The sequence below is a fragment of the Dendropsophus ebraccatus genome, chromosome 2, assembly GCF_027789765.1.
Source record: "Dendropsophus ebraccatus isolate aDenEbr1 chromosome 2, aDenEbr1.pat, whole genome shotgun sequence".
In the NCBI taxonomy this organism is placed as follows: domain Eukaryota; kingdom Metazoa; phylum Chordata; class Amphibia; order Anura; family Hylidae; genus Dendropsophus; species Dendropsophus ebraccatus.
In genome coordinates this window covers 186,443,549-186,457,812 of record NC_091455.1, presented here as the reverse complement: position 1 = coordinate 186,457,812, position 14,264 = coordinate 186,443,549, and the positions used below count along the sequence as shown (strand labels likewise).

The following is a 14,264-nucleotide window of genomic DNA, read 5'->3' as shown; positions in this document are numbered from 1 at the left end:
ACGGAAATTTTTTTTGCGATCACTTAAGTCTATCTTACACATTGGTTAAATTGGCGAATGACTGTTCACACGGGACGATCTGCGAGTTTTTTGAGAACGATCAACAACGATTTGAGAAGTTGTTGAAAGATCAAAATGAACGATTTCTCGCTCGTCGTTTTATTGTTCGCAGCGTTTACACGTACGATTATCGTTCGAATTCGATCGTTAACGTGCAAATTTGCACGATAATCGTTCCGTGTAAATGCAGCAATAGACTATGGTTAAAAAAAAATAAAAAATTGCTCTTTAGTGCCACCCACTGGAGATCACTTGTCTAAAATACAAGGCTCAACCCCAGAACTTTGAATTAGTAGCAGGGATGGTAAGCCACACCAGAACCTCCAGCCTCTTCCTTATTCTCGTTCTTTGCTCTTATAGGGGTTTTCCAGGCTTAGAAAAACACGGCCTCTTTTTTCCAGAAACAGCACCACTCCTGTCCTCAGGTTGGGTGTGGGTTTTACAGCTCAGTTCTACTGAAGTGAATAGTGGTAAATTGCAATACCACACACAACCTGAGGACAGGGGTGGCGCTGTTTATGGAAGAAAGTAGCTGTTTGTATTTTATATAATCCTGGATAACTCCTTTAAACTGTGGCACTAGAGGGCCAGAACTTTCTTTGGGAACTACAATGCAAATAGATCTACACTGCAGGTTGTTTAGAGGGGTTGCTAGAAAATACTCGAGATTAAAGGGGTTATCCAGTGAAAATCTTTTTCTTCCAAATCAACTGATTTCAGAAAGTTATATAGATTTGTAACTTACTTCTATTTAAAGATCTCAAATCTTCCCATACTTATTAGCTGCTGTATGTCCTGCAGGAAGTGATGTTTTCTTTTCAGTCTGGCACAGTGCTCTCTGCTGCCACCTCTGTCCGAGACAGGAACTGTCCAGAGCAGGAGGGGTTTTCTATGTGGATTTGTTACTGCTCTGAACAGTTCCCGTCTCCGAAAGAGGTGTAAGCAGAGAGCATTGTGTCAGACTGAAAAGAATACACCATTTTCTGCAGGACATACAGCAGCTGATTAGTATGGGAAGATTTGAGATTTTTAAATAGAAGTTACAAATCTATATAACTTTTGGACACCAGTTGATATGAAAGAAAAAGACTTTCACTGGACAACCCCTTTAATCTTGAGTATGCTCTAGCAAGTTATGTAATCATCGTGTTATCATCAAGCATAAAGCCGGGTCACTGACTACTATGGAAGCCACACAATACCAACAGTCCTAAAAACACTATAACCAACATACAGACAAACTAGCAGTTGTAATGACTTGAAGGGGACCAATTCAACGACTTAGGGCCCTATTACACGGGACAATTATTGTGCAAAAAAGCGTTATATCGTTCACATTTAAACAATAATCGCTCTGTGTAATTGCAGGTAACGATCGAAACATTGTTCATATGTCGTTGATTTAGAGCTGAACCTAAAATTATCGTTAATCGTTCGCTGTAATTCCACATTCGTTCGCTCAAGGTCCGCATTTGTTTACTAATCGAGTAATTGCACATTGTTCATTGTTTTGCTGGGATCAGATGGAGTAAACGATCATAGTAACGATCGTAGTAACGACCTTAACTAACAACTATCGTTCTGTGTAATATGGTGAACGATTTCAGGTTAATGATAAACAATCTTGTTTGCGATCGTTTATCGTTAGTCGTTAAAAATCGCTCTGTGTAATAGGACCCTTAAAGGGGTTTTATCCTGGCTTCACGCTCCTGTCCTCAGTTTGGGTGTGAGTTTTGAAGCTCGGTTCCATTGGGTGTGAGTTTTGAAGCTCAGTTCCATTGTAGTGAATGAAGGCAAACTGTAATACCACACACAACCTGAGGACAGGAGTGGCACTGTTTTTGCAAGTAATCCTAACCCCTACATAACTCCTCAGACTACATGTTTGGGCTGGAAAACGTGAAAGCAGACGTGATCGGCCACGGCGACGGAGAGAAATATAAGCCAGACGCCTGATAGAAAAATAAAGATGTTTCCAATCGCTTCTGTTCGCGATGAAGACGAAGAGAGCGGCCAAGCCTTCAGTCGACGCGTTAAGTGCTCGGATACAGAGTGCCGTCCCTGTCAGCTTCCTGCAATTTGACAGATCAAATCTTATTTTCCCTCTCAAAAACCCCAAGAAGAGGAGATAGTGGCGACATCCATCCGGAGCCGAGCAAATTGATTAATCCCTCTCTACAGAAATCACATCTCTTGATTACGACGCCGGGACGTTAAGCGGCATTATTCTGAAGTGACAACACTTGACAAATTCCCAACCCGCCCGGCTCAGCCCATTGTCGCCGGCATTAACCCCGATGAAAAATTAATTTCCCTTATCTTCCTCTAAGCCCCAAAATCCAAATCCTCCAAACAGGCTCGTCTTTCTATGCAGGTATTATGAGACCCTCGGAAAGATTAATTGCATGTCTTCAGGTGACAGTAAATTAATTTGGCTGCCGGTGACAGACATTTGATAGTGCATATTGAGAGGACAGATAACATTGTCAGGATACACAGCAGGACACCGGAGCCTTGTCCCAGGGCAGCCGCTCCTGAATTGTGCCGTGATAAGGCCGATACCTCGCTGTCACTGGCGCCATTACCGATCGCCCATCTTGCAGATTTCTATGAGGTCTGACAATGCTGCGGCCTCGCAATAAACACGTTTCCCTAACCAGTCAGGGAGATGAAATGGAAGATGGGAAATCTTTGCCAACACTCGGTCTCCAAACAATATATCACAGGATGGGAATGGCTCCGTGGCTCCCGGCCTGCCATCATGAAACGAATGTGAGAACCGGTATGGGGGACTGGAAGCAATAAAATCCTTGAGATACTGCGGCGATAGGAAAAGTCGCCTAATCGGAGGGGATAAATAATGCTTCATATAAAGACTGCTGTATATTAGTAGGAGGAAAACAAAGACAATGAAGTTAAAGAAGAAGTCTTTTGAAAATTTTTCCAAGTATAATAGTGTCCCCCGAAAGTTATGCAAATCACCAATATACACTTATTACAGAAAATGCCTATAAAGAGTTTTTTTCCCTGCACTTACTACTGCATCAAGGCTTCACTTCCTGGATAACATGGTGATGTCACTTCCTGGATAACATGGTGATGTCACGACCTGACTCCCAGAGCTGTGCGGGCTGTGGCTGCTGGAGAGGATGATGGCAGAGGGATGCTCAGTGTCCTCCCAGTGCCCTGTGTCCCTCAGTGTCCCCCTGCCATCATCCTCTCCAGCAGCCACAGCCCGCACAGCTCTGGGAGTCAGGTCGTGACATCACCATGTTATCCAGGAAGTGAAGCCTTGATGCAGTAGTAAGTTCAGGGAAAAAAAGAACTTTATAAGCATTTCCTGTAATAAGTGTATAATGGTGATTTGTATAACTTTTGGGGGGCAATACAATACTTTAATACAAATTTTCACCAGACTTCTCTTTTAAATAGTAAGTCTAGTTTAGTAGGAGACTGTGGCCAACTGCACCTCAAGAGAACCACAGCCGCCATTTAGTATGTCTTCTTAAACCCTTAGGGCCCAAAAACTTTTATTAGAGCTAGGACTTTTAAGATAACTAAAAAAGAGCACCACTCTTATCCTCAGTTTGTTTGTGGTATTGCAGCTCAGTTTCACTAACTCTCTTTCACACGCTATGTATATCTATCTTTTTTAAGTTGTCACCACATCACCTGTAACTTTTCGTTTAGAACTTGATGAAGTGTTGGTTGACCTATCAAAGTTGAAAAAAAAGGAGTGCTCTAAATCGTATCTTTTAATAATATACATGTTAAAAGTATTGCCCAATTGATCAATAAAATACTGATGGACAAAATTTCCCTACAATAGAGGCCCTATCCAGGCCCTTCCTGACAGGTGTTACTTGGGGGGGGACCCACACAGGATCTTCTCTCACATATATGTCCCCCTTCTCCCTCCCTGTTTTGGCCATGGTCCACCGTAGAGAGCTCTCTGCCACTGCAGGCATGAGCTCTGAGCTTCCAGGCTAGCGGAGTGACCGCAGATACAGTACTGGTTGTAGTAGGCCATATTAGTCTTGGGGATGGTGTGAATGCTTATTTTCTCCCATCTCTAGCAGACACTCCGCCATGATCTCTCTATCTAGGAGCAATGATTGCTAGTCATGCAGCATTATGGTTAGCAATCTGCTCTGTGAGTTTTAGGGGAAATGGGAACCTTTTGCTGCACTTTAGGCTGAATTACCCAGTTTGGTCAGGTAAGGGTATGTTCACACTGAGCAAAAAAAGGCAGAATCCCACCTGTCTCAGTGTCCCAAAGTCCGTTCTCCACTCAAAGAAGTGACATGTCCGCCATATTTGCTCAGTACCCTCACAGAATTATCTATTTGCACCTTATGTTGAATTGCCCTGTTTCACTTTATACCCCACAGTTTTGCTTGGTGGGAAACCGCCTGCACCTTACACAATGTAAATGTCCAATCATTATCACATGGGTGTTGTCAGCAATTGTGGTCAGTCTCAAAAAGTGTGTTTACTAGGGATAAGAATATTTACAGTAGTAGTGAAGCGCTTCGATATGCTCAGCTTTGTCAGCCGGCTGCCTTTGAACTCTGTGCCGCTCCGCTTTGGGTGCCTGGAAAAGCTGGAGCCAGTCCTGGGAAACTTCTCCCAGTTTCCCCGCACTGGATCCATTTTCTCCAGAGCAGCACTGAATTCAAAGGCCAGCCATCTGAAAGCCGAACGCCGAGCATAATGAAGCGCTATGCTACTAATGTAAATTCGCTCACCCCTAGTGTTTACAATAGTTTCACTATAAATTTCGTCTTGTATGCCGAGTCTTCAGCTCTCCTGAGGAGGCCATAGTATAGGTGGCCAAAACACGTAGGAAGAATAGGGACATACAGGAGACTGGGGAAAGTTCCTGTGTGGGGGCGGACTCATCAGGGCAAGTAACAGTTGTTGGGATAGGGACTTTATTGTAGGGACATTTATTCCATCAAGTACTGGAGCATGTGACCAGTATGTTACTGGTGGACAGAATACTTGTACCATGTATGTAATGAAATGGTAAGTTTTGCGGCACTCCTTTTTTCTTGCAACTTGGTCTTACAGCTTAGGAGACCTTTGTTAATGCCTGACCATATCATACCTATATTTTTGACCTATCATAAAGCCCATTATTAACCACCATAAAAGCAAATGTGGGTTGTTACTTAGGGTTTAATGCCCAGAAACTTTAATTATCACACATAACAGTGACATCAGTCTCCATGAATCCATCTCCCTTTCCCCATGTCTTTCTAAAGACCCTGCCAGTGACATCACAGATCATCATACAGTGCTGCTGCGTATACATGTCTATTGCTTAACATATTGAAAGTATTTCTATATGGCAGTAACACTTTAACCCCTTCCAAATTGCCCCATATTACCAAAGTAAGCAAGGGAGAGGGGTCTATGGAGTGGGCTCAGGAGCTTAGCCTTGTCTGTACACTGCAGGTGTCTGCTGCTATGTGCTCATCTATGACAGCAATGGTGGCATCTCAGGTGTCTGATGGGCATCACCACAATTGATTGCTTTACTTCTGCAGATGGAGGCTTGTACTTTCTCTCCGTGGCTGCCTCAGCCAGACTCTGCTAGCAGAACATCTATTTAACCGATACATAAAATTCTATAATACATAAATTCTTTTAAAAATCCACCGCACCATTACCGAGATTTGGCCATCATTCTGTATATGAAAATGAGTCAGTCTGGTGTCCTGGAGGTGGGCCCAGTGCCCCCAATGCATCTCTTTTCCCTTCTCATCAATAAGGCAACTAATAGATATTTGTGGCCCAGATGATCAGACTTCCTGGCTCCGCGAGATTCCGTGCAGTCACAGTATGTGCAGTGTCAGGGCTATGTGCGATGAGAAACAGATCGCTGATCTCAGGGAGACCAGCCAAACGACAACACTGCTAACTGCTAGTTAAAAGCGCTCAATGCAGTGAAGTCTTAGGTGCATTGCCCCCTGGGAAACATGAATATGCAAAAGAGGAGCCCGTGGAGCCTCATCAAAGAGTCTCGAAACACAGGACTAGCCAGGTATCCCTCTGGGAAGCACCCAGCCAAGGGGTGGCTCCTGTAAGGAAACCACCAAAACCACCATATTAAGTAGCCCTATAAGTCAGTGTAATGACAAGGGAAAAAAACCAAGGTCATAAATACATAGTGGAACGCAGCATCAAATCTGCAGATATGCTATAGGTGAATACAACCCATAGGGTGGGTTCACACTACGGAATCCACGCAGATTCAGTCACTTGTTCCCGTTTGCGGCGGCACACCTCTCTGCCTGTGCTATAGACACCATCCTATGGTTAGGCGGATTCCGCCTTCTGCCGAAAGAACTGACATGTCAATTCTTTCGGCGAACAGCGGGATTGGCCGGCTGTTGTCTATAGAATGATGTCTATGGAGCCGGCGGAGAGGCACGCGACTGCTGCGTTTAAGTGTAAGTGACAGGAGCATCTCCTGTCCTTAACAGATCAGGACCCCACAGCGTGTCTGCCACAGGCAGGCTCTATATCAGTAGATCACAGATAACACTGATCCCTGCTATGCTATGGCATAGCAGTGCTCAATGTATAGAATCAAATGTTTTAATGTAAATGTCCCCTAAGGGGACTTCAGTGTAAAAAAAAAAAAAAAAGTTTTAATAATGTCCCGATGCCCCTGCCCCAATTGAAGTGAAAATCACCCCCTTCCCATTTACTACATAAAACACAAAAATAAACAAGTTAATTAACATTTAATATACCGTAATGTGTGTAATCGTCCGATCTATTAAAATAAAAATACTATTCCCGCATGGTGAACGGCGTGAACAAAAAGTGGTAAAAAAAACGCAGATTGCTTTTTCTAAATTACATTTTATGTATATATAAAAAAAAAAATTATAAAAAGTGATCAATACATCTGATCTAGAAAAAAAATGTTAATAAAAACTAGAGATCATGGCGCAAAAAAAATGACGCCCCATACGACCCCGTAGATGAAAAAATAAAAGCGCTATAAGAGTCACATTAGGGCCATTTTAGATACACCTATTTGCAAAAACAAGTTTTACCGCTTATAAAAATAGTAAAACGTTAGAAAACCTATGTAAAAATGCATATCGCTGTGTTCAGACCGACCTACAGAATAAAGAAATAATGCCAGTTTTACCATAAAGTGCATTACCTAAACATGGAACCCCCTGTAAATTTGTGAAATCACATTTTTTGACCCAAATTCAACCCCTTAAATGATATTTTGGGGCTCAATCATTCCTTTTATGGGAGATTGAAAGATGCCTTTATAAAGTACACCTGTTCCTGAAAAAAACAAGCCCTCACATGGCCCGGTAGGTGGAAAAATAACAGTTATGGGTCTTAGAAGGCGAGGAGGAAAAAACGAAAACGCTAAAGTGACAATTGGCCCGGTCCTTATGGGGTTAAGGAACATCTGGCCACAGCATTTTACAAAACAAAAGAAATAAAACGCAGCACAACTGTGTGTGTGAATGCAGCCCAAAGCCATTAAGGATTTAAACAAGCTGTAAACTTGGTCATAGCACAGAACACTGTAACCAGATGGGAAAGGAGGGAGACTTGATTAAATAAGGAAATTAATATTTGGCAAAAGAAAAATGCTTCCCTATACTGAGCCGACAACATAATGCGGCAAATGGCCTTTCCATTCGGAGAATAAGCTTATTCAAGCAAAGGTAATGTATTAATCTAGGGGACAGATTTATGCCCAGTGGCCTTAAGGAAGGATCTCTGTGGGGGTTTCCTTTGTCTCCAGTACAATTTTCTGCCATAATAATCTGAAACGTGACTTTAAATCTGCAGCAGAAAGCGGCTAATATCCTCTAGAAGGAATAGGATTGTGGCTCCACGTCCTCCCCATCTCACCAGCCTGTGCTGCTATCTCTCCATTTCTCTACTTCTCCTATGGGGTTAAATATCTTTGAAAACATATGGGTGATCAATCTAAAGTGTTTGGAGAGCGGTGACATCCTCGAGAGGTGGGCACAATTAAACCTCCATCCGTCTGCCAGGACGGCTTTCCTACTCGCTCCCCGCTGGCGTCTGTCACTCTCCCTTGTATTCAATTGGCCCATGATCTTTTCTTAAAAACCACGTAGGCCCTCGACTATCTGACATGTACCGAGTGCCCGGGCATCTGTGCGCCTCTATGTTACTGATAAGTCTACAGAAAACCGCTAAGGGGGGGAAAATAGCATGGGAAAGGTCTCGCATATCGGAAGAAGCAGAACCTGATTGTATATTCTCATGACCCTTATATGAGAACGTACAAAAAAAAAAAAAAAGGCTAGTACTGGAGGAGTCTGCGTACAGATCATGGATACCATCAATAAAACAAATAGGAAGACTCCTGATGTCTAGTGTAAGATCCTAAGAGCTAAGGTTTCTTACGAATAAGACTTTTAGGATAGCTTCACATGCACCAGAGTCGTAGCGGATTTCACACAGCGAGTTTGAGGCAAAATTCTCTGCAAATCCATGTACTGTAAAGTTGAATGGGTCACACCCGGAGCGGCTGCATGTGAGGCTGCCAGCTTCTGTCGGTCCCCATCAGCCAATCAGTGTGCACTGATTGGCTGATGGGGACGGACGGGAGCCTCACATGCTGCCGCGCCGCTGAGCAGGTAATGTAGGCTCCCGGGTACGGACGGTTAAAGGGGTCGGTTCACATACTAGCAGCGGAATGAAAATTCCGCTGTGTGTATGTGACCCATTCAACTTCACAGTACATGGATTCGCAGTGGATTTTGCTGCAAATTGGCAGCGTGGAATCCACTGGGACTCCGGTACTTGTCTATTACGTGTCCGGTCACTGTCTATTGGACTTTAGAACATTGCAGAGTTCTGCTGATCGTTTCTTTAGGCCCTAACCTACAAATCATTGCCCGCCGACCATGCAACGCTACGTGTAATAGCTGTGCGTGGCCGACGATTAAGCAGTTTACATTACCTGTCCGTCACAACCAGTGATTGGCTGAGCAGCCTGTCAGCTCAGACAGGCTGCTCTGAAGCTACATCGCACAGGATCGGGGAGGAAGACTGGGAACATGAACAGGTAATGCAAAATGTTTGGGAAAAGGCTGCACAGACATTGTTAATGATGTCCCCGCAGCCCTTGCTAAACGATTATTGGGCCGTGTAATAGGCCCAAAAAACGAGCGCAGATATAGCAGATTGATGCTCGTTTACAATATTGATCGGGCCCCCATTGGCCTGTGTAATAGGACCCTTATACTGAAGGAGATAATACAACAGAAAATCATGGTTCCTATTAAGGTTCCATATTACACCCCGTAATGCACAGACGATCCTGTTTAACCTGTTCAGTCCACACGTAAATGGTGGTGGGGACCACGACAGCAATGTAATATTGTTACACAGTAATGTTCTAGTATGGAGTTGGCTGTTCAATAACATATTCAAGCACACAAACGGTTCACATGTATACAGCTTATACATGGGTATGTCCTACAAAAACTTTCTAAACGTTTCAAATAAAATCAGTATCAGAAAAAAACAAGATCAATATAAAAGTGTACATACTGTGCAATGTAATCAATGGATGCGTTAACTGTGGATGGCACGACACCTGCAGTGATTGGGTATATTGCAGTATAAATGATCCCATGATATGAATGTAAGTCTATTGCTTATTATGCTGCCATCACACTGACACCTGGATACTGGATGAAGATACGGATTAGCAACATCTAACCTGCTGCTAGGTCCCTATTGTGCACGGGGCGATGAGGATGGAGGTTAATTTCCTTCATCCTCTGTGTCCTTTCTGCGCAGTTAGAAGTAAAACTTTTATACTAATTAGGCACTTTGGGCGCTGTCTGGCTCTATGTATTCATTAGAAGGAATGGACCACCGGGGGCAGTCCGGAGCACTTTAAGGGTGCCTTCACACATACCGACTAGCAGCAAAAAACTCGCTGCGAGTTTCTGCTACGAGCAGAGGTCCTGGAAGGCCCCTATCACTACATACAAGCAGTGGTCTGAAAGACCGCTGCGTGTATGTAATGCAGCCGCCCCCTTAACCGCTTCGGCTCCCGCACTGCTGTCTCCTTACATTACCTGGCTCTGGCTGCACAGGGTCCCGGGGTCCTGCTCTGCCGCCCAGCCAAACAGTGGCTGCGGCTGGGCAACACACTGATTGGCTGGGCGGCAGAGCAAGACGCAGCCAGAGCCAGGTAATGTATGGAGACAGCGGTGCGGGAGCCGAAGGGGTTAAGGGGGCGGCTGCATTACATACACGCAGCGGTCTTTCAGACCACTGCTTGTATGTAGTAATAGGGGCCTTCCAGGACCTCGGCTCGTAGCAGAAACTCGCAGCAAGATTTTTGCTGCGAGTCGGTATGTGTGAAGGCACCCTAAGGGAATTTCTTGGAAGAATGGCGCCACCCCTACCTCAGGTTGTGTGTGGAATTACAATTCAGGTCTATTAAAATTAATGGAACTGAGACAACCAAACTGAGGACAACCAAAGTGCTGCTGTTTCTGAAAGAAAGTGGCCACATCTTTCTTGGTGGCTAAACATTTAATAGAACACAAAAATGTAAACCAAGTATGTGCGTATTACTCTCATGGCAAAAGTTTTTGCTAACTATAGTGACAGTAACAGCATAGTCTTTGTTTTGTGCTATTGCTGTAAACTGATACACTAAACAATTGAGCCTAATTCTGAGCTCCAAATCAAACAGGTTTTCACTGGAAAAAAAATTTTCTTTTTTTTTTTTTTTTTTTTTTTTTTGGGACTTACCGGTCCGGCCATCTTTATTACACGAACTTTCGTGGCAAAGTGTGCTTGGTCGCCGCTACTGCTGTTCGTCCTCTGCATGACAGTCCTCTTAGTACCTGTGGGTCTTTGCTCCTGCTGCCTCCCCTGAACCGAAGCGATTTTTAAAGTCTGTTGTTGGCCAAATGGGGCGGCAGTGCCGGCAGGGCGTAGCGGCTGCACTTTTAACGCCTGGGTCTCCACCGCTACCCTATTCTGTACAGTCTGCTTGATGACTTTCTTCTGCATTGGTACACTGGGCCCAGCACTCTGCAGAAGAGGGATTTTCTGTGGCGTCATAGTCACTAACACGTCTGACTTCTTTGCGACGAGTCTGTGTTTCACATTAGGCCGAGCCTGCTCGGTCACGTGAGTCATTATTGGACTGCTATTTTCCACTTTAACTGTCTGTTTATCGGCCTCCGATGGGGCCTGCTGGGCTGTGTTGGGCGTCTGCTGCTGCTGGGAAAGCCTCTCGAGCAGCTCCTTCTTCCTCGCCCCGGCCTGCTGCTGCCGCCGGAGCTCCTTCTGCCTTAATATCTCCTCTCTTAAGCGCTTTTGTTCTTCAATCTTTAATCTGTATTTTCTAGTCTCTTCATCTTCATCAGGGAACTTTAAAAGGAAAAAAAGAAGAATATTTGTGAATATTTTCTCCCACCTCTGCTTTTTGCTCCCATCCCCTCTCTCAGCACAACCGGGGCAGCAATTGGCAGTCTGAACACGCACAGAGATTGTTTGCGGCACTCTATAAATACAGGATGAAACAAGTATGGAGATACCGGAGCGCCCTTCTGTCAGATCGCTTTATCTCGTTCCCTCCTGACAAACTAACAAAGGTAGTGAGGTAAATGACCTGAAAAGGTTTCATTAGAAGTATTGATTTTTCTTACAGAATTTTACAGCATGATCTCCAAGTCATTTGTCACACAATAATTGCTTATAATGAACAGCACAAGGCGAGAGGCTGACCTTGAACTCGTGCTCCCTTCTCAAGAATCAGAATCGTGTCAATTGCAAAGCTGGAATATTAATGGTATACAACAAAGACTTATTATTCCGTCTTCATGCCTTCTGTGGTGGAGGACAATAATAAGCATCAAATAACCTTTGCTCGCTCTCTGCACTCTAATAAGAAGCCAAAGGCACTGGACTGCTCGGCAGTTTATTAGGGGACAAGTGGACAGGGCGTCTTACTTGAAATTCAGGAAAGGACACAAGGCCCTTACAGGAATCCTCTAAGGAATAGTATAAATGAAGCATGGGCTGGGTACACATAACCGGACCACTGCAGTAATTTAATACCAAACATGTCTGAGGCAGGCATCTGTCACAGAGAGAGATCTCTAAATTAGGCCGGTTTAACATGAGCAGGCTACATGCGGATTTTTAAGTCTGTATAAAGAGACATGCGTCTATGATATAGGCTCAAAAATACACATGTAACACAGGAAACCTTAACCTAGGGGGTGCAATGTCCACCGCTAAATAACTTTCCTAGATACCCCATGATAGATGGGAACCTGGACATGCTCGCCTATTATAAAGCAGGAAAACACGGTAAGTCCTAGTCTGTATATAAGATACCTTTTAGGAAGAGAATTTCGGGCAAAAAAGTGTGGCAGCGTCCTATATTCCACAGATAGGGCGATCCTACAGTGTCACCAGCCACCCTGACTGCTTCCCCTACTGTCTGGTAAAGCACTAATCCATCCGAGAACTTACTCAGAATGGGAGCTGAAGACCTGCAGGACCTTAGATAGTGTCAGTCATGTGATTAGTCATATGACTGCGAGAAATGTACAGTCCAGAGACAGATACTGTATGTAGGGACAATGTGTATTAAAATTTCTGTGTGTGTCTGTGACTGCATGTAAGTAGCAGAACTGTTTGTGTATGGTGATGTAGCAGAGTAGTTTGTGTATGGTGATGTAGCAGAGTAGTTTGTGTATGTTGATGGTGAGGTGTGTGTTTCTGTGGGTATGTTTATGGAGCAAAGCTCAGTATGTCTGTATGTAGCAGAGGTGTGTGTGTCTAAATTGATGTATGTAGCACTGTGTCTGTGGGTCAGTTTATGTAGCAGAACTGTGTGCATATTTTGATGTAGCAGAACGAAGTGTGTATTGTGTATGCTGCAGAGCTGGGTATGTGCAGGTATTAAGTACTGTCATGGAGATTTTTGAAGTCCTTTAGAGACCTGTCATTTTGACCTACTTTGACTCCTCTGCTGCCTTAGACCACCAGAGGAGTTTAATTCGCATTATTTTTTTATTTTTTCTCCAGTTTTTAGTTGTCTAAACCAGGAGCGAATCTTATAAAGCGAAAAATATGGTACTGCTATATTTACAAATTATAGGTTAGAGATGATCCGAGAACGGGGTGATAAGTGCGGTCCTGCTGAATCCTCCCCACCAGACTGAACTTGATTGATAGGTTTCTCTCCATGTATGAATCAGACCTACAAACCAAGCCTGAAGAAGCAGGGAGATGAAGCGATCCAAGTCCAGAACATGTGACCAGAGCCTGCACAATGTATGTGACATTGGAGCACTATTGGTTAGGGACAAAAGGTGTGGCTGCCAACTAAGGAGCGAGATTAAAACGAATGGAACTGCTTTAAAGGGAAACTAATAGCAGGTTATATAAATCTAACCTGTTGATAGCTCCAACAGCACCCGGGACGCTGAGGAGGAAGGTATATCTCTTACGATGACGCTGTGGGGGCGGGGCAGTGCTCCAAACAGTGCTCCTGCCTGAAGATTACACTGCTAACAGCGCTGGGCCGGTGCCAGGGAGGAAGGTAAGAAACATACCTTCCTCCTCAGCGTCCTGGGTGCAATAAGGAGCCGTGTAGCTGTGTAAGCAGCACGTTATCAGGGGAAGCTTTATACCTTTGGAGGCAGAAAGGAACATTTCCATAGACAAACACCAACATTTTTTTCCTTATTCAGGGATTTCCTGTAATTGTCCTATTTAGAGTCATGAAGGTTCCCCTCCCCCCTTTAGGATGAAGAAAGTTTCCCTTACCTCACAAAGGGGTTTTGCAGAAGACCCTTAATGCAACTTCCTAAAATAATTGTGTAGGTTCAGCAAAGAACAACTGCACATTCAGGCTATGTTCACATTCCATCAAAATGGCGGGCATTTTTACAGGATGGTAGTCAGTTAATGGCAAATAACGTCAGTCATTATAAAATAATAAAATATAGGACAGCGCTCCATAGCGTAATTCAGACAGGGCTAAAGTGGTGAAAGTAAGCATATAGAACTGTCACCTTAGTAGGTTGTGCTTGTGTAAGGCACAACTCTTACCGATAGCATGTGAATGAACCGCAGCCACTCCCGACTAATCCCCACAGGGATTAAAGACGATCAGTATCCTCCTCCACTCC

At 44.1% G+C, this 14,264-nt stretch overlaps 1 protein-coding gene across 6 annotated transcripts in view; it reads right to left on the bottom strand.

The window, feature by feature from the left end:
- RBM33 (RNA binding motif protein 33) overlaps positions 1-14,264 on the bottom strand; it is a 75,609-nt gene that overhangs the window by 21,425 nt on the left and 39,920 nt on the right. For all 6 annotated transcript variants that reach the window (XM_069958883.1, XM_069958881.1, XM_069958884.1 and 3 more), the window contains exon 15: positions 10,861-11,487. In XM_069958883.1, coding sequence (XP_069814984.1) covers positions 10,861-11,487 — 627 coding nt within the window. The remainder of the gene's footprint in view (positions 1-10,860; positions 11,488-14,264) is intronic.